The sequence below is a fragment of the Rhinopithecus bieti genome, unplaced genomic scaffold, assembly GCF_001698545.2.
Source record: "Rhinopithecus bieti isolate Rb0 unplaced genomic scaffold, ASM169854v2 scaffold_58095, whole genome shotgun sequence".
Classification (NCBI taxonomy): Eukaryota; Metazoa; Chordata; class Mammalia; order Primates; family Cercopithecidae; genus Rhinopithecus; species Rhinopithecus bieti.
This window is the reverse complement of record NW_016823660.1, coordinates 1,615,939-1,636,143: the sequence shown is the minus strand read 5'-3', so window position 1 is coordinate 1,636,143 and position 20,205 is coordinate 1,615,939. Positions and strand designations below refer to the sequence as shown.

The window sequence follows — 20,205 nt, the reverse complement described above, 5'->3', positions numbered from 1 at the left end:
TCTTACATATTTTCTCAATAAGAAAACCTTAAAATGAAAATAAACTACATAGACATCATTAAACATCGCACTCCTTATAGCAAAAACAGAATTCACAGTATTGCCATAAAGATTCTAAAGTGAGCAACGAAATGAAACACAAATATTATGCATTGATAAAGATTATTGATAAAATTCCTATATGAAAGGACTTTTTTTTAACAGTAAAGGTATGCAATGTAGTAAACTAATCACTATTATGCATGCTTGCTAGCGATATTTTACCTTACCATTAAAGGAAGCTACAGATATGACAAACATTGAGACATACTCTCTGCACGCAGGAAAGACATTGTAAGAAAAGAGTACTCAGTGATTTTGCTTTTGTTTATCACTGAAAACCCCATAATACCTGGAGAGGACTTTTTCACTTAGTTCTAAATATTTTGTGAGTAGTGACAAGGACAACAGTAAGTGTACTGATTCACTGTTAAAGAACACAAGCTCTGTGTACAAGGAAGTACATTACTCCCAAAAAGAAGGTATTCCCAAATGCCAGTTCATACACCGCTTCTTGTTCATAGAGAAAAGCTTGCAGTCAACTACGTGCATAACAATCTTTTTTTTAATTTAATTTTTATTTTCAGTTCCAGGATACATGTGTAGGATGTGCAAGTTTGTTACATAGGTAAATGTGTGCCATGGTGGTTTGCTGCACCTATCAACCCATCACCTAGGTATTAAGCCCAGCATATAGCTATTTTTCCTGATGCTCTCCCTTCTCCCATCCCCTACCCTTGACAGGTTCCCATGTGGGTTGTGTCCACGCATTCTCACTGTTCAGCTCCCACTTACAAGAGAGAACATGTAGTGTTTGGTTTTCTGTTCCTGTGCAAGTTTGCTGAGGCTTCCAGCTCCAACCATGTCCCTACAAAGGACATGGTTGATCTTGTTCTTTTTTATGGCTGCACAGTATTCCATGGTGTATATGGACCACATTTTCTTTATTCAATCTATCATTGATGGACATTTGGGTTGATTCCATGTCTTTGTTATTGTGAATAATGCTGAACATAATGCTATTCATAATGTCACAGTGAAGACATGCATGCATGTATCTTTGTAACAGAATGATTTATATTCCCCTGGGTATACACCCAGTAATGGGATTAGTGGGTCAAATGGTATTTCTGTTTCCAGATCTTTGAGGAATCGCCACACTGTCTTCCACAATGGTTGAACTAATTTACACTCTCACCAACAGCATAAAAGCATTTTTATTTCTCTACAGCCTCGCCAGCATCTGTTGTTTCTTGACTTTTTAATAATTGCCATTCTGACTGAACTACATGCCCAACAATCTTAATTTGCTCCAAAAGGCAACTGAAAAGTATGAATATGAACATGCCAAATCAGCAAAGTATACTTCCTAAGCAAACTGATCTATAGTGCAAACAACTTGAACACTGGCCAAACATTTTTTAAAAAACTAAGCAGCACTTCTTGGCTGGGCATGGTGATTCACATCTGTAATCCCAGCAGTTTGGGAGGTCAAGGTGGGCGAATCACCTGAGGTCAGGAGTTCAAGACCAGCCTGGCCAACATGGTGAAACCCCGTCTCTGATAAAAATACAAAAATTAGCCGGGTGTGGTGGCTCATGCCTGTAGTCCCAGACTCAGGAGGTAGAAGCATGAGAATCACCGGAACCCAAGAGGCAGAGGTGGCAATGAGCCGAGATCACACCACTGCACTCCAGCCTGCACGACAGAGTGAGACTCCATCTCAAAAAAAAAAAAAGAAAAGAAAAGAAAAGAAAAGAAAAAGAACTAAGCAGTTGCTTCTTATAAAAAATAAAAATTATCATTTAAATTAAAACTTAACCCCAGCATGTAAAGGAGAGCAATAAAGCTCAAAAAAGAATTACCCAAACAGAAGATAGGTGAGAATTACTCAAAGGGCTGATGGAAAGACCAAAAAAGACCGAAATAAATAAGAGGGATAAGAAAGATAAGGGATAAAAGAAATGTCTTACGCATATTTAACTGGCACACTAGAATGATAGGAGAGAGGAAGAATGAAGTACAGATAACATTTTAAAAGATTAACAGCTGAAAATTTTCCAGAATTCATAAAATACACGGACATATAAGCATTCAAAAGGTCAAATGAATTCTGGATAAGGCATAGAAAGTGAAATTCCACCTAGACACAGAATAGTGAAAGTGCAGACATCTAAGAAAAAAAGAAAATAATAAAAACAGCCAGAGAAAGAAGCCAGATTACTTCCAAAGAGAGAGCCTGACAACTGACTTTTAAATAGCCACTTTGAATATATAATTTCATTGCTTCTTGTTTTCAGCACACTGAGGAAAAAATAATAACTGCTAACCTAGCGTTATGTGCTTGGTAAAAACTACTTCCAAGAATGAGCGCAAATAAAAACATTTTCAGCAATAACAGAGACAGTTTGATAGCAGTAGACCTTCAAAATAGGAAATTCTAAAGATTTTTACCGTAAGCAGATGGAAAAACCATGGTGGATGAAAATGCTGAGTTGTGAGTTGGAGGTAAACAAAGAAAATGGTAATATGTGAGGAACTCTAAATGAATACTGATAATATAAAACTGTGACAATGGGCCAGGCGCGGTGGCTCACGCCTGTAATCCCAGCACTTTGGGAGGCCCACGCGGGCAGATCACGAGGTCAGGAGATTGAGACCATCCTGGCTAAGACGGTGAAACGTGTCTCTACTAAAACTACAAAAATTAGCCGGGCATAGCGGTGGGTGCCTGTAGTCCCAGCTACTCGGGAGGCTGAGGCAGGAGAATGGCATGAACCCGGGAGGCAGAGCTTGCAGTGAGCCGAGATTGAGCCACTGTACTCCAGCCTGGGCAACAGAGCAAGACTCCGTGTCAGAAAAAAAAAAAACTGTGACAATGATGTCTTCAAGGTCTGGGTTTTTTTATTTAAAATACATGACACAGTAGCATGTAAGTTGGGAACATATGAAGTAGAAGTCTTTTAAGGTCCTTAGTTTGTCCATGGTGACAATAAAGGCAGTGATTAATGTTGAAATTTTACAATAAAGGATTCAAGTAATATTGAAGGAAACTACCAAAAGAACAGAAAGAGAATTTATAACATCAAGAAAGTTAGAGGGGAAAAACGAAAATGATAGAGATATTCTAATCAATACAAAGAAGATAAAAATAACAGAAAAAAAGGAAGAATAGGACAAAGAGAAAGCACAAAATGGAATGGTAGATTTTAGGTTTTAAAAGTCAGTCATTATGTTAACTGTACTGAAAATACTCTAGTTGAAAGCAAAGATTGGTGCAACCCCAAAAAGCTTCAATTACAAGCAACTCACGAGAGCTCTATCAATACATTAGGACACAGAAAAGCTGAAAGTAAAAGGACAGAAAAAGATAAGCCACTCAGTGCTAACAGAAAAAAAAGTATACACTTCAATATAAAAATTTTTAAAGGCTTAATTTGCCAACAAAATAACATATTTAAATATACAAAAGAAAGTCAGGCGCAGTGGTGCACGCCTGTAATCCCAGCACTTTGGGAAGCTGAGGCAGGCAGATCACTTGAGGTCAGAAGTTCAAGACCATCCTGGCCAACATGGTGAAACCCCATCTCTACAAAAAAAATACAAAAAGTTAGCTGGCATGATGGTGCATGCCTGTAGTCCCAGCTACTCCAGAGGCTGCGGCGGGAGAATTACTTGAACCCGGGAGGTGGAGGTTGCAGCGAGCCAAGATTGCGCCTCTGCACTGCAGCCTGGGTGACAAAGCGAGACTCCATCTCAAATAAATAAATAAATAAACTAAACAAAAACTGATAGAACTACAAGATAAATCCATAATCACTGAGGGAGATTTTTAAAACTACTTATCTTGGTAACTGAAGGAATAAGCAACAACAACAAAACATCAAGTAGAATACAGAATATTTGAATGACTTAATTAATAAGCTTGACCTAATAGACACGTGGAAAACTACACTCAATAATTACAGAATACACCTACTGTTAAACACATTCAGAATACTTATTGAAATTAACCATATGCCTAGTCATAAGTCTAAACAAATTTCAAAGGACTAAAATGGTGCAAATTCAGCTTTCTGACCACAAAGCAATTAAGTTAAAAAATCAGTAACAAAAAAAAAACTGAAAAAAACTCTTACGCAAATTTTTTATCCTAAATAATCAATTACAAAAATTCTAAAGGAAAGGAAACACTTAATAAAATTAGAAAATATTTTTAAATTATACCACAAATAAAGCCAATAAAACATAGTGAGAAATAGTCTTAAATGTGAACATTAGGAAAAGGGAAAGATTAAATATTCATAAACAAAATATTTCTAGAAATTAGAAAAGAACAGTAAAACTAATGAAATAAAACAAATGTACAATACAGAAAATAAAGCCATAAGTTTTACATCTAAAAAGACTAATAGAATTGACAAAACTCTCACAAAATTAAGAGGGGAGAGGAAGAGAGTGCCAAAATTACCAATATCAGGACCAAAAAAAAAAGCATCAATATAGAAACTACAGATATGAAGTAATAATAATATGAATAATTTTTCCCAAAAAATGTGAAAATTCTGATAAAATAAACAGTCTTAGAAAACTGTAAGTCACCAAAATTGACTCAAGAAGAAACAGAAAGCCAGAATATTCTTTTAACCTTTAAAATAAATGAATTAGTTACCAAAAATCTTATCAAAAGAAAATTTCCAGGTACAGGTGACCTAAGTTAATTTCAATCTTTCACAAACTCTTCCACAGAAGGGGAAAGGCTCCTCCCAATACACTACATGAGACCAGCATGACTTTGTGAAATTTGGTAAAGAATGAAAAAGTGAAATTAAAACTGAACTCACTCATCAACACAGATCTCAAAATTCTAAACAAAATACAAGCAAACCAAATCCAGAAATATATAAAAAGGATAGTAAATTATGACCAAATTGAGTTTATCCCTAGAATGCAAGTTGGTTTAACATTCAAAAATCAATGTAAGGCCAGGCACAATAGCTCACACCTGTAATCCCAGCACTTTGGGAGGCCAGTGGTGGAATGATTACTTGAGCCCAGAAGTTTGAGACCAGCCTGGGCAACACAGGAAGACCTTGTCTCTACAAAAAAAAAAAATTAGCCAGGCATGCTGGCATGCGCCTATAATCCCAGCTACTTGAGATACTGAGGGAGGAGGATCCTAGGAGTTTGAGGCTGCAATGAGCTACAATTGCACCACTGCACTTCAGCCTGGGTGGAAGAGTGAGACCCTGTCTCTTAAAACACACACATGCGTGCACACACACACACACAAATTGATTGGTAATGTAAGATGGATTGGATTGCTTTTCTCTTCTCTTAAAGAAAATAGTACACATGAAGAGGCAAGCAAAGAGTAGACAGCCAAAATATAGAAGAAAAGCTTTATGGAGGTGTGTCAGGGAGTTAATTTTTTAAAATTATACTTTTCTCCTGGATTCTGTAAGACTTGTTATATGTAGCCACTTTTGAAAATTTACAATGTGTTTTCATTTTTTTTCATTCTAAATAAATACTTTCAAACTAAAAACTGCTTATGGTGCAATTCCATTTATAAAGTTCAACTAGCAAAATTAAACCATATTGCCTATGAATGCTTATACAAATCATAAACTCTGTCTTATGTGGAGTGTGAGGTAGGAGTCATTAAGGGGGTTGAGAAGACTGTGGCTGAGAAGAGATACACAGGCTGCCTTCAAGGTGTTGGAATTTTTGACCTAGGTGGATGTTAGTCACGTGGATATGACCAGGTCACATGGATGCTGGCTTATAACCACTTTTAAAATGCTACTTATAAAGGTTTTTTATGTGCATTTCTGTACCTATATTATATTTCACATTATATGATGCTTGTATAAATCATAATGAAATTATAAAACTGAAACTAATATAGGTATTATGCAGGAAAGGACTGATTCCATAAGATTAAAAACTATAAAGATACTATGGCACTATCCCGGGAATAAAAATAAAATCAACTCTCTAGCTAATAAAAGTTGTTCCCATGGGTTAACAATTCTGATACTGCTATACTGGTACACATACACTGGGACTGAACAATTAAGTAAATCTATGGTGGATGGCAGTAGCAGGTTTTCCACTGTTGGAGGGGGAAGAGGCCACAATGATCTATTTGCTAATGATTAGAGTTGAAAACATCAATGAGAACTCATATTTAGTTTAGTATAGTTACAGATGATTACACATAGAAATGTTCATATATGCTTATATGTGTTTACACATGGGTTAACTTACACACATACATTTCTTGGCTCGTCAGCTGAAAGAGCCTTAAAGAAACAATGCTCCAGCTGGACGCAGTGGCTCACGCCTGTAATCCCAACACTTTGGGAGGCTGAGGCAGGTGGATCACAAGGTCAGGAGATTGAGACCATCCTGACTAACACGGTGAAACCCCGTTTCTACTAAAAAAAAAATACAAAAAATTAGCCAGGCGTGGTGACGGGCACGTGTAGTCCCAGCTACTTGGGAGGCTAAGGCAGGAGAATGGCATGAACTTGGGAGACAGAGCTTGCAACAAGCCGAGATAGCGCCACTGCACTCCAGCCTGGGTGACAGAGCAAGACTCCGTCTCAAAAAAAAAAAAAAGAAACAACACTCCAAGGCTGAGTGCGGTGCCTCATGCCTGTAATCCCAGCACTTTGGGAGGCTGAGGCAGGAGCATCACTTGAGCTCAGGAGTTTGAGACCAGCCTAGGCAACACAGGGTAACCCCATCTCTACCAAGAAGAAAAGAATTGAAAAGAGAAAAGAAAGGAAAGGAGAGGCAGAGGGAGAGGGAAAGAAGAGAGAAGACAGAGGAGAGAGGAGAGAGAAGGGAGGAAGGAGGAGGGATGAGAGAGGAGGGAGGAGGGATGAGAGAAGAGGGAGGAGAGAAAAGAAATGAAACGAAACCAAAGGAAAAAGAAACAACACTCCAGTAGCAATGAGCAAACCTATTGCCCAGATCTTGGTTTCTAAGCCCATTCCCAACAAAAGGAACGAGAGCTCCTTAGAGAAATGTCTACTTCTAGGACTGAGGCAGGAAATATACAAGATGAGCCAAGAATATTTGTAGTATCAAAAGTAAGGAAGTGATAAAAACAAATGAGCGCACATTGATGGGGGTTATCAAAGAAGCCACCTCAAAGAGCTCCCAAGGGCCAAAGCTGGAACAATTTGAGCAACAAAATAAAGTAGTTATGGCTTATAACCCAAATTACAAAATAAGTATCCATGACTCCATATTTATCTGAATGACTGAATAAATTAATAAATGGGAGAGAAAAGACAAAGAATTCCAAATAATCTAGATAGCCCCTTTACACTAAAGGAGGAGACACGGCACACACTACTCTAAGTGTGGGCTGCACAGAGAGACTTTTTCCAAAGATTACAGTATGGAAAGGATGAAAAAAAGAGTAATCTTACAGTGGAGAAACCTGACAAACAGTACATTAGGCAGGTCACCAACATTAATGTCAACAGTTATAAATCGAGTTGATAGAATGTACCCTCACTGTGATATGACGACAATGGCCCTTCACCGCTGTGACCTTACCCCACAAACACATAACCCCAATCTTTTCACAAGAAAAATATCAGACAAATTCCAGGAGAGGGGAATCCTCACATTATACGTGACCAGAACTCCTCAAAACTCTCAAGGTCGTCAAAATCAAGGACCGTCTTTTGGGTTTTGTTGTTTTTTGTTTTGTTTTGTTGTTTTGCTTTTTTTCGAGACAGGGTCTCACTCCATCCAGGCTGAAGTGCAGTGGTGCGATCACTGCTCACTGCAGCCTGGACCTCCCAGGCTCAGGTGATCCTCCCACCCCAGCCTTCCAGGCAGCTGGAACTACAGGCACATGCCACCATGGCCCAGCTAATTTTCTGTATTTTTAGTAGAGATGTGGTTTCACCAGGTTGCCCAGACTGGTCTCAAACTTCCGGGCTCAAGAGATCTACCTGCCTCAGCCTCCCAAAGTGCTGGGATTAAGGTGTCAGCCACTGTGCCTGATTTCTAAAGTCTTAGAAACCATTATGGCCAAGAGAAGTTTAATGAGAGTTGACAACTAAATGTAACATGGTATTACAAATGAGATCCTGGAACAAAAAAAAAAAAAAATGACATTAACGGAAAATGAAGGAAATCTGAATAAAGTATAGATTTTAGTTAATAATCACGTATCAATATCGTTTCTCCAATTAAAATGAATTTACCATACTAATGTAAGATGCTAATAACAGGGGAAACTAAGGCAAGGCATATTGAAACTCTCTGTACTGTCTTCATAGTTTTTCTGTAATTCTAAAATTGCTCTAAAAAATAATCTATTAAAAAAAATTTTAATATAATCAACAGATCATTATAGCCAAGGAAGAGAACACAGAACATACATGTAATGCTGAATTATGATAGAGGGGATATTTAAAATATACATGGAAAGAACAGACTATTGAATAAGTGATCTGGGGATTACTTGGTGGGCCACATGATAAAATAAAATCAGGTGAGACTAGACTCTACTGCCACACTCCACATACAGATTGCAGTTGGATTACAATTTCAAATGTGTAAAAACAAATCTTTAAAATAACTACTAAAAATCTTAGAGAATATCTTCATAATCCTGGCATAGGAAAGTCCTTCTTAAGCAGAAGAAAAGTAGCACGCAAATCAATACAGAAAAGATTGATTTGACTACAAAAAAGTTTTCAACTATTATAGAAGAAATGTTATTATTTAAGGAATAAAAAGGACAAATGATTGACCAGAAGAAATGGTGTTCAACCTATAATGGCTCAAAGGATTAATATACAAAATACAAATACATTCTGCAAGTAAATTAGAAAATGATAAACCAGTACAAACAATGAGGAAGAGATATGAATAGATGAGTCATAGAGGAATGGCAATGAAACAAATGAAAATACGCTAGCTATCAGTAGTAATGCACATTTCACACTTAAGATTTCATGTTTTTCCCAACAGATTGGTAAAACTTATAAAGATGGACAATATTTAATACTGCCAAGAATGTAGGGGAAAGGATCTTTAATACACTGACTGTAGATTATTTGGTGGTTTAACCACTCCGGAGGACAATTTGACATCATTAAATGTGTACATCTTCCCTTCCAAAAAATTTACAAAAGGAGCAAAACTAGGCTTTCGTTAACAGCAATATGGTTCACTAAATAGCGATACGATGGAAAAGTATGCATTAGTTTAAAAGAATGAGATAAATATATAGATGTATAGAGAGATTATAAACATGTGTAAACACACAAACGCTTTTCTATATTTAACATGGAAATATCTCTCCAAGAATATAATTTGGTGTAGAAAAAAGTTGAATAATAAATAGGGCATAACAAAATCTGTGATTAAAAAGAAAAGGAAAAGAGACTCAAAAACCATGTATTTATGACATATATATGCAAGTACTGAATGAACAGGAAACCTTACAGGCTACTTATCAAACGGAGGAAAAAAAAATGAGATCGGGGGAAAGTGACATGTTTTTATGTATTACTTGTATAATAAGATTTTTTTTTCTTAGTGAAATAAGCAAGAAGGGAAAGAAGAAGTGGTAAAAGTTTTACACGAAATGTATTTTCCCAAATGAGCAATCCATGTATCTAGGCTGCTGTTAGTCGGGTGCCTTGCTCCTGTGGCACGAGGGTCTGAGTCTAACTCTGTTCCCCTGGAAACCTGATAATGGGATGACATCAGCGATACTGCTAAGCAACGCTGCTTAGGGGGAAAATGACCCCTGACTGGCCAGTTGCAAACATCTGATGCATACGCCGTACTTTGCGGCTTCTGTAAATGCAGAGACTCTTGTCTTCTGTGCTTCGCTCAAACCTTGTGGGGAGATAAGGTCGAAAAACATCATAAAGCAAGGTGTCATTCAGATTGGCACTTTAGATTTGCACTAAGTGAGCTGGCTATGTGTGGAAAAGCCCTTTTTAAATTCTTGATAGCGTATGCTATTTTTCATGACTGACACCTAAACTGCCTTATAAACTATAAATACTCCATTTTAATCCTCCTTCAAGTAATATGTAAGCAACAATATTTTGCATTCAATTAAACTAAGGCATTTGGGGTGAACAGCAAGGTTTAAAACATACTCATTACACAACTGTAGTAAATTTATGGTTCACATAAATTTTATCCATAATTTCCCAAAGCACTATGGAAAGTTAAATCATTCATTTTTATAAAGTAGAACACAATGCGGGACTATATAAAACCTAAAAAGAAGAAAAAAATCTCCAAAGGGTCTGACTCCCAAGTTAAGGTCTTGAGAAAGAAAAGCTTTACGTAATTTAACAATCAAACTTCTTGCTGACAAAAATGAATCCTCAGTGTAAAAAATGGAAAAAAAAATCATTCTTGATAGATAAAGATGAGACAAAACAAAACAAAACAAAAAAAAGACGGGACAAAACTTGCCAACACATAACTACGGATATGCCCGAAATGGCAAAGAATTACATTTGCAAATAGTGCAAATGAAAATGCCAGTGTATAACATAATACAAGATAAAACTGAATTTGTGTTTTGGTGTTCTTGAGATTATAGCACCAGTCGTTGTAATTTTCCAGCCTGAGACAGTCATCTCGGCTGGTTAGAGAGCTATATCAACCAAATTCAGGATGGCCCCATATAAAAGAGAACATTCCTTTTCGTTATACTGTGTTATCACTTCTTTCAAGGGGCTTTAAAAATGCATGACATAGGCCCCCAACCCCATTTACATTTTGTTTTAGTAGTTCTTAGAGGCATCCAGGATTCTACACTTTGAAAAAGTACTGATTCTGGTCCAGAATAGGACCTCAAAGAGGCATCTACCACCACACTTTTACTTCCCTGAATCAGATCAGAAGGGGAGGATTTTATGTACACATGCGTGCATGTGAGTTTTTTTTTCCTTTCTTAGAAATACCTACTCTAGGTATCTCAGTCTTATAACTGATAATAACATGAAATGTTTGTTAGTTTTAACTGAATCCCTTAATGATATATATCAATTTCAGGATAGTTTTACCTCTGGTGACAGAGAGAAAACAGAGAATTGGGGTAAGGATAATGTTTTGTTTCTTAAAGAAAAAAAGAGAAAAATCGGAATCAAGTGTGGCAAACAGTTCCTACCTGTTATACAACTGAGTGAAGGATAATATGGGTATCACAGTATTTGCCATACTTTTCTGTAAGTTTCAAATGCTTAATTTTCTAAATTAAATGCACAGAATTATTCTAAAACCAAGACAGTACGACAGCATCAGCACATGCCATCACCACCTGGAGAAAGAGGCAATGAGTCCATGTCCTCCAATAACTTTTACCTAGGAGGCCATCCCTGAGTTGATCTCACGCCCCTAGTGTTGGTGACAGAAAAACAAGTATGATCTGCCTGAATGCTTAAAGCAATGTTGTATTTCACTGTGAACAAGATTTAAGCAAAGATGCAATAAGAACTGCCCCTCTTGGGGTCACATACCGGTGTCACTCCCAGATCCTGTTGACAAAGCTGGCATGATGCAAGGTGTAGGAACAGGTCAGCCGACGGCTCTCCAGACACCCTGCCCTCAGACAGCCACAGGGAATTCCAATTCAACAGCCTGCAGCCACGTTGTCTACCAAGATCTGTATATTTTGTAAGCGTTTCTAGAAAGGAAAGAAACATTTATCTTTTTTAAAAAGGGACCATCACCGAATCACAACATTTTGTAACTAATTCAAAATTTTCATCCCAATCACTATTGGAGACATCACAACTCTTCAGAATTTTTTCTACAGCCCACATGCAAACACGAACTGTGAGAGTTTCTGGTCTTGATGAGCAACTTCTGATTGAAAGCGTGAATATTCTCAATGTGTGTGTTGAGGCTTCCTGAATTCAAGATTTTTACATTTGGGTTGTGGAACGCTGACTGGATACACGGATAATTTTAAGAAGCTTCTGTAAGTCAATGCCATTCTCAACTTCATTCCCTGTGTTACCGTAATTCTCAGCTATATTTCTAAACGTAGAACAGAGACTATATAAATTGTCAGAAACGTATAATTATTATTATTATTTTTTTTTTTTTTGATACGGAATCTTACTCTGTCACCCAGGCCAGAGTACAGTGGTGTGATCTCGGCTCACTGCAACCTCTGCCTCCTGAGTTCAAGCAATTCTCCCGCCCCAGCCTCCTGAGGAGCTGGGATTACAGACGCCTGCCACCAAGCCTGGTTAATTTTATTTTTTTATTTTTATTTTTATTTTTTTAATAGAGACAGGGGTTTCACCATGTTGAGCAGGCTGGTCTTGAACTCCTGACCTCAAGTCATCCACCTGCCTCGGCCTCTCAAAGTGCTGGGATTACAGGTATGAGTCACCGCACCCAGCCTAATTGTATTTTTTTAAATAGCTCATCCTAATATGACAAATACGTGGTTCTCTAACTGAAGTCTGCAACTAACCTTGAAGGAATATTTACTAGAATGGAAGCAAGATGTTATTATAGATTTACAGAAATGTTAGTAATCCAAAGTAAATCTAACAATCCAAGCTAGCATATACAAGTAAATTCTTTCAGTAAAAACTAACCTTTGTTGTATCTGGAAAAATATTAACTTTTTTCAGTAACTATCTTAACTAGTGTTTATCCTCAGATAAGCGGTAAAGGCAGTATAGCATATTAGTTAAGAACAAGGGATCTGGAGTTTGACCTAATCTTTAATGCTGCTAGTTCTGTGATCTTCAGCAAGGTATTTCATCTTCTTAAGCCTTAACTTCCTTATACACAAACAGAGACATGAGTAAATTAGAACTATTCGGTAATTAAATATACTCATGTAATGCAGTGTCTGACACATGGTAAATAAACAAGAAACACTGGTTGTTAGGGTTTTTTTAATTCAGGTAATGAGATTATAAAATGAAAACATAAAAGAAAGTAGCAAGATTAAAATTTACATTGGCCTAACACCTAGAGGGAGGCCATCTGGTTTAAATTTGGATCACCCCTGGCTAATAATGGAAAAGTACTCCATTTACATTTTGTAGAAATCAGAAGAACCACACAATGTGTTTTCAGTTCATTTTTAACATACTTTCCTCAATTCTCTATAAAGCAAATTCAGTAATTTAGAAGCATATTTTTAACATATATTAACAACAACAAGAAAACATTGGAAACACTGGCAAAACTGGTTCACATCAATTCTTAAAGCCTTTAAAGTTGCTGATTCAAATTGCAGAATAAAGAGAAATGAACTTGCCAAATTTTACTTTAAAAAATCCAAACTGTAAGATTCTATTGAAGCCTTCTAAATTTGTTTTTTAATTGTTAAAGTGAAAATTAGTATTAAAAACTTCACCATCAAAGGGATTATTTTAGATCAGACTATCTGCTGCAATACCTTGAATTTTGCTTTATGTTATTGCAAAGGGTGACATAGTTAAAACATGCATACACATCAATACAGAAAAGAGTGCTAATTTATAATATAAGAATTGTTATTTGAAATACCAAATGAAAATATAGCTAAGTTAAAAATTAAACATGTGAGGCAAGATTTCACTAATGCACATGTATGGAGCTGTTTTTCTAATAATTTTGAAAGCAACTTTGCTTTGCCTTCACAAATTATTCTAAAAATCAGGACGAAGACTCAACTACAGGAAAATGTTCCTTGTATAAAGCAAGGCTAGAAATGAAGTAATTCAAAGTCAAAAAAAAAGACTGTATAATTTAAAGAACACAGTCAATTAGTAGACTTTTGTTTTGCTAATAGAAAAAAACGAAAATCAATTAAAATTTCTAAAATGTCTGCAGACACATTTGTACCATTAGGCCAATACATAGGTATGTATGCATGTGAGTAGGTATTTATTATATGTGTGTGTATATATATGGAATTTAAGGTCTTTATGTCATGAGAAAAGCCTAAATTCATATGGTACAGATTGCACATATGCTATACCATCTATACCATGGAACCTATCACTTTCTTCACAGCTTAAAGAACTTACAATGTTTCACGTTTATAAACCATACACACCATATAAGACAACATATGCTTATATCAATTAGAATTTCATATAATTTGAAACACTCATATTCCATTAATACTGAAGACCTTACATTCCACATCAAAACATCCTTTTGAGCTGGTGTTGCTGCCGTTCATCTATGCCACATACGAAAAGCCCTCGCATTTCTTGTTTTTTATTTCATAATGAACACTCAAGGTTAAATTTTTCCAAAGCTGTGTTATTTACTACAAAGCAATTATCTTTTAAGTATATATACTACAAAGTAATCACCTCCTCAGACCATATACGAGTACCTGAATTCTAAAACTGGTTTGACAGAATCCTAACCAGTAATACTTTGTATTTTGTGGAATGAAGCAAAGTTGCTAGGTTTAACTTTCAAACTGAGTTAAATTTTTGTAGTAATGATGTTATTTTCTTTGGCGAAATTCATTGAAAATGCTTTGGAATTTGTCGGAATGCAGCCATAATTATTACTGACTGTTGTATGGAATCGATTTACTACAACACAAAAATACCAGCTGTTACAGTATGTCCTGAGAGGGATTACCGAATATTCTTAAATTGAAGTTCAATCCATCTTTCCATAAAAAAGAGAAAGACCCAAAAGCCAGGAACATAACAGCAGTATCAAGTGCACCTGAAGCATTTACAATGCCCAATAGAATGATTACAACCCTCCTTTAAAAGGGCTTATTTTTGAAATTTCATTATTCCAGTTGTACCTTGCTTCTATATATCACACTGTATCAGGTTCCTCTGGCATTGATCATGTGGAAACAGTGAACTATGTGAAGGTCTATGAGCTTACAACCTTCCATTACTACCCGCCCTGGGTAACTCTTAATGCTCCCATGGCACTCATGACATCTAGTGGTCAACCACCGAAGTGCAAGTGTTTAAAACTTTTTTTCAGCAAATAACTTAATTCCATCGTCTGCAACATTTTTTATTAATGTGAACATATACACACACACACAGTTAATATATATGAACAAGAAATCAAGTAATTTTCAAATACATTTCCTCTATATTTGGGTAAGTGTTCAAGAATATGAAAACTTGTAATTAACTGTCATCATAAACTAGTTTAATAATTATGTTCCCAATCTAGCATTTCAGAAGAATAAGTGTGCTCAGAAATCCAACTGTAGATTATTTCACCAGATACACATACTCGAAAGTTACATTTTCAAAACCTAATAGAGCAATAAAATAACATAAACAAATAAATAATCTATCACATATTTTTTAAAAATAAATCTATCACAGATTTTTGTAGAAGCTCAATCTGAAAGAGTCATTAGTTCTATTAGCCACTGCAAGAAGCAGACTTATATCTGTTAACACTATTTGGACCCTCTTAAATTATAACTCTAAGAATAAAAGGAGGCAACATATACTAAGTGGCAGACATCTGCTTATATAAAATGGTACTTGTACCTTTTATACCAGTCATTCTCAAAGTGTGGTCCACAGACCCCTAGTGGACCCTTTCAGAGGGGTCCATGAGGTCAAACTATTTTCATAAAATTGCTGAAGAAAGTACTGAGATGTTATTTGTCTTTTGCACTGTACCAGCATTTGCACCAATGGTGAAAAGCAATGGTCACGGTTGGTAAAACCACTGGCACCTGAGCATGAGTCAAGATAATGGCACCAAATTGAAACTATTCAACATTGTATTCTTTGTTGCCAAGGATGCTCATTCAGAGGAGGAGGAGGAAGAGGAAGAAAAACAGGAAGAGGAGGAGGGGAGAGGGAAGGTTCACTATAGAATATCCTTAAGGAAGCAGTAAAAATTAGTATTAATTGACTCTTGAGTACTCTTCTTTTTAACATCCTGTGTGAATAATGGGAAGCACACATAAAGTAACTGCTGCTATAAACAAAGGAAACACTGTCTCAAAAAAAACACTTGTGCAATGATTTGAGTTGTGAACTATACTGGCTGCTCTGATCATGGAACTTTTTTTTTTTTTAACTTAAAAGAACAACTGAAGACAAACTACGGTTATTCAAGCTTCGGTATTTGACAAACATTTTCTTGAAGATAAATAGAGTCCATACTTTCAAGGGAAACCAAAAACAATATGTGTTGCTAATGATAAAAATGAGCTTCCAAGCAAAAATCAGAATTTTATAAAACTTGCATCCACTAGAGGCTCATTTTGCATGGTGCTATGTAAACTGAAACACACGCATGGTGGAACCAAGTCCCCACTTTGCACTGGTTCTGTCAGCTTCCCAATGCCCAAAGGCTTTGCTGAGAAGACCCATGGTGACATTAACAAACGTGATGTTTTTGGCATTTTGTATCAACACTGGGAAGATCTGCATGATTCGGTGAACCAATATTTTCCCATTTTCTACTAACACATTAGAAAATTATGCATGAACAACATCCATTCAAAGCTCAAGATTGATCAATGGATTTAAAGTTCCAATACAATAACTTTATTTCTATATTTTCAGATTTTACACTGAAACTTATCTTTAAGAAACTGCCATCTATCTTTGGTGTAACAGCAAAGAATATCCGCAGTTAACTGAATAGGCTATTAAAATACTCCTCCCTTTTCCAACTACAGATCTGTGTAAGTTCAGTTTTTCTTCATATCCTTCAACCAGAACACACAGCAACAAAATGAAAGTAGACACAGATACGAAAATATAACAGTCTCCTGTTGAGCCAGGAATTAAAGACATTTGCAATTCACTCATGCTTTTGTTTTGAGGGTAAAATTATTTTTCATAAAAATGTTATTTGTGTTAATATGAAGCAAATTTAATATTGTTATTTTAAATGAATTAAACCAATATAACCCACATAATCAAAACTCTTTAGAGCCTTCAATAATTTTTAAGAGTATAGATCTGAGGACCAAAAATGTTGAGAATTGCTTCTCTAATGCCAAGGTTTGGCAAACATTCTCTGTCAAGGGTCAGACAGTAAACATTTTAGGCTTTGTGGTCCATATGATCTCAACCTAAACAATATGTACCTGAGTATGACTGTGTTCCCATAAAACTTGATTTCCAGAAATGAAGGAGGGCCAAGTTTGCTGACCATTATTCTATATTCTTACATCCTATCTGCTAGTGACTTAAGGATCTAGAAGTAGCATGCTTTCTAGTAACATTTGTACTGGTCATTATTTATAAATTCAAAAAAAAGAAAGTTAAAAATATTCTATTTTGTTTTGTTGTGCAAAATCGTGAAAATTTTTAAAGATTCAGTTCTTAATCATAGACAAAACTGCATTTCAATTTTGGCTATCCCAAGTATCTCAGACTCTGTTGCTATACATAAAGAATTTTAAAACAGACTTATAACTGGCCAAGTATTAGGATGCTGTATGTAAGAAAAGATGCTTTATACAACCAAAAACAAAAATTCCTAGTTTTCAAGAAAAAAGATTATGACAGATCAAAATGTCCCACATTTTACAAATCCAACGGGGTCCAATGATTATATTAATACAAAACCAACACATGTCCTTTCCACACATGGAAAGGGAAATGCTGAAGCAACAGAAGAGAAGAATCCCACTAAAAGAATCCTATAAACCTTTAAAGACTTCAGAAAGGAAACAAGAGAACATGCTGCTTTATAATCTCCAGGTGAAGAGACCCAGGCTTTAAGGCTGCTAGGAAAGTCTGCGAGAACCCTGGTCCAATTGCCAGGAAGGAACATTAACCACGAGACCCTTAGGGCCTCATCTAGTGAGGGCTCTTGGGAAGGCACACAACTGCCCCTTCTCTGGAAGCGCAGGTGTAAAGAATGAACTAGCACTCGCAGGCAATTACCTCATTCCAGACTACCCGAACCATCTACAACAGTGAGTGCACCACGACCCCATTCTCCTTTTTTACTCTCCTTAAGCAAAAATGGCAGCATTTACAGTGTTGGCACATCCTCCAGACCTCTCCTCTGGGGCACTCCTCTGATGATGACTGTCCTTTCATTGCATTTATATTCTACCACTTACTGCTAAAAAGTCTTGGCTAAATCTTCAAGACTACGCCACTGACCATCAATGACCCACTATTTTTGCTCTGTATCTCTTTCCTCTAATTGTTGGGGCAGAGAAGAGTGATACAACTTCTTGATTACGTTTTCCTTGACTAATTCTCAATTCCAGATTCATCTCAGCATTCCACTGGCATTCCCTTCAGTCCTCTCTACCGCAGAAACCAATTCTTCTTTGTAATTAACTTATATCAACATAATTTTACATTTTTTGTTCAATCAATGTCCCCCACTAGATTCCTTAAGAATGGAACCCATATCATCATATGTCCCTAAAAACTGAATAATGATCCGCTCTCTTTCCCTTCCAAGTCAGAGTCACCTCATCATTTTACCTATGGGGAGATAGCACAGCCTAACAACAAGAGCACAGATTTTGAAATCAGACCTAAGATCGCACCCAAGCCCTGCCTTACTGACTCTGTGATCCTGGCCAAGCTACTTAGTGAAATGAGATTAAAAGAAATAAAAGTAAAACATCTAACCCATATATAGCAGCCAATCAACAGATGGCCGCTTTTATTTTATTTTATTTTACTTTACTTTTATTTTATTCTATTCTATTTTATTTTATTTTATTTTCAAGACAGAGTTTTGCTCTTGTTGCCCAGGCTGGAGTACAGTGGTGCAACTTCGGCTCACAGCAACCTCCACCTCCCAGGTTCAAGTGATTCTCCTGCCTCAGCCTCCTGAATAGTTGGGATTACAGATGCCCGCCACCACACCTGGATAATTTTGTATTTTTAGTAGAGATGGCGTTTTGCCCTGTTGGTCAGGCTGGTCTCGAACTCCTGACCTCAGGTGATCCATGCGCCTCAGCCTCCCATAGTGCTGGGATTACAGGCGTGAGCCACCACGCCCAACCTTACTAACACTCACAGTCTTGTTTTCATCACTCTCTATTTCATATTTCCTCTAATCTCGCAAACTTCTAGTGGTCCTACAATGAAAAGAATACATGCTTTGGTAAGACAAAAAATAGAGTTTAAAATCTGAAGGATCTTCTACCACTTACCACATACACAATTGACAAGGCATGAGACCTCAGAAAGCCACGTTAAATAACGAAAATTAATAAATAAGAATAATGTTCGTGATGGCTCCTATTGAGTATCTCACAATTTTCCAGATATTAGGTTAAAAATGCAACATGCACTGCTTCATTTAATGCTCACAATAATCCTATTATGTAAGCACTATTACCATGTCTTACAGATGAGGAAACTGAACTTTAGGCAATGTGCCCTAAGCCCACAACTTGAAGGGATTCTGATGTTGGTATGTATGAATTCAAGACCCACCCTGTGAATCACTCTACACAATGCTGCCTCTTAACGACTATTAACCTCTCTCAGTTTTCTTAGTGGTCAAATAGAAAGAATATGTATGTCTCAGTCACTTTTTCTGACTGGTTAAATGAAACAACGCATCTAAACACGAAACACAGCAGATGCTCCAATTTTAGCTCTCCCTTTCCCTCAACCTTCCCCTTAATTTTCTTGTTCTACTTGATTCCGTTTACAAATCAGAAAACTGTCTGCTTCATATCCACGTCCTCTTCTTGGGTCTTCAGTCACTAATAGAAACAGAAAGCAGAATTGATGGCTGCCAGGGGCTGCAGGGAAAGGAAAGTGGTTGTTGTTTAATAGGTATAGAGTTTTTGTTTTGTAAATGAAAAACTTCTGTTCTGAAGATCCATTGCATAACAATGTGAATATACTCAACACTACTAAACTGTACACTAAGAATTGTTAAGACAGTAAATTTTGGGCCGGATGCAGTGGCTCAGGCCTGTAATCCCAGCACTCTGGGAGTCCGAGGTGGGCGGATCACAAGGTCAGGAGTTTGAGACTATCCTGGCTAACATGGTGAAACCCATTCTCTACTGAAAATACAAAAAATTAGCCAGGCATGGTGGTGGGCGCCTGTAGTCCCAGTTACTCAGGAGGCTGAGGCAAGAGAATGGTGTGAACCCGGGAGGCAGAGCTTGCAGTGAGCCAAGATCGCGACCCTGCACTCCAGCCTGGGCAACAGAGCGAGACTTTGTCTCAAAAAAAA

General features: G+C 36.8%; 1 protein-coding gene across 6 annotated transcripts in view; it reads right to left on the bottom strand.

Moving 5' to 3' along the window:
- Nucleotides 1-20,205, bottom strand: part of MPP7 (MAGUK p55 scaffold protein 7) — a 264,439-nt gene that overhangs the window by 184,791 nt on the left and 59,443 nt on the right. For all 6 annotated transcript variants that reach the window (XM_017861696.1, XM_017861698.1, XM_017861700.1 and 3 more), the window contains exon 2: nt 11,568-11,734. In XM_017861696.1, the coding sequence (XP_017717185.1) occupies nt 11,568-11,604 (37 nt within the window). In that variant the 5' untranslated portion in view covers nt 11,605-11,734. The remainder of the gene's footprint in view (nt 1-11,567; nt 11,735-20,205) is intronic.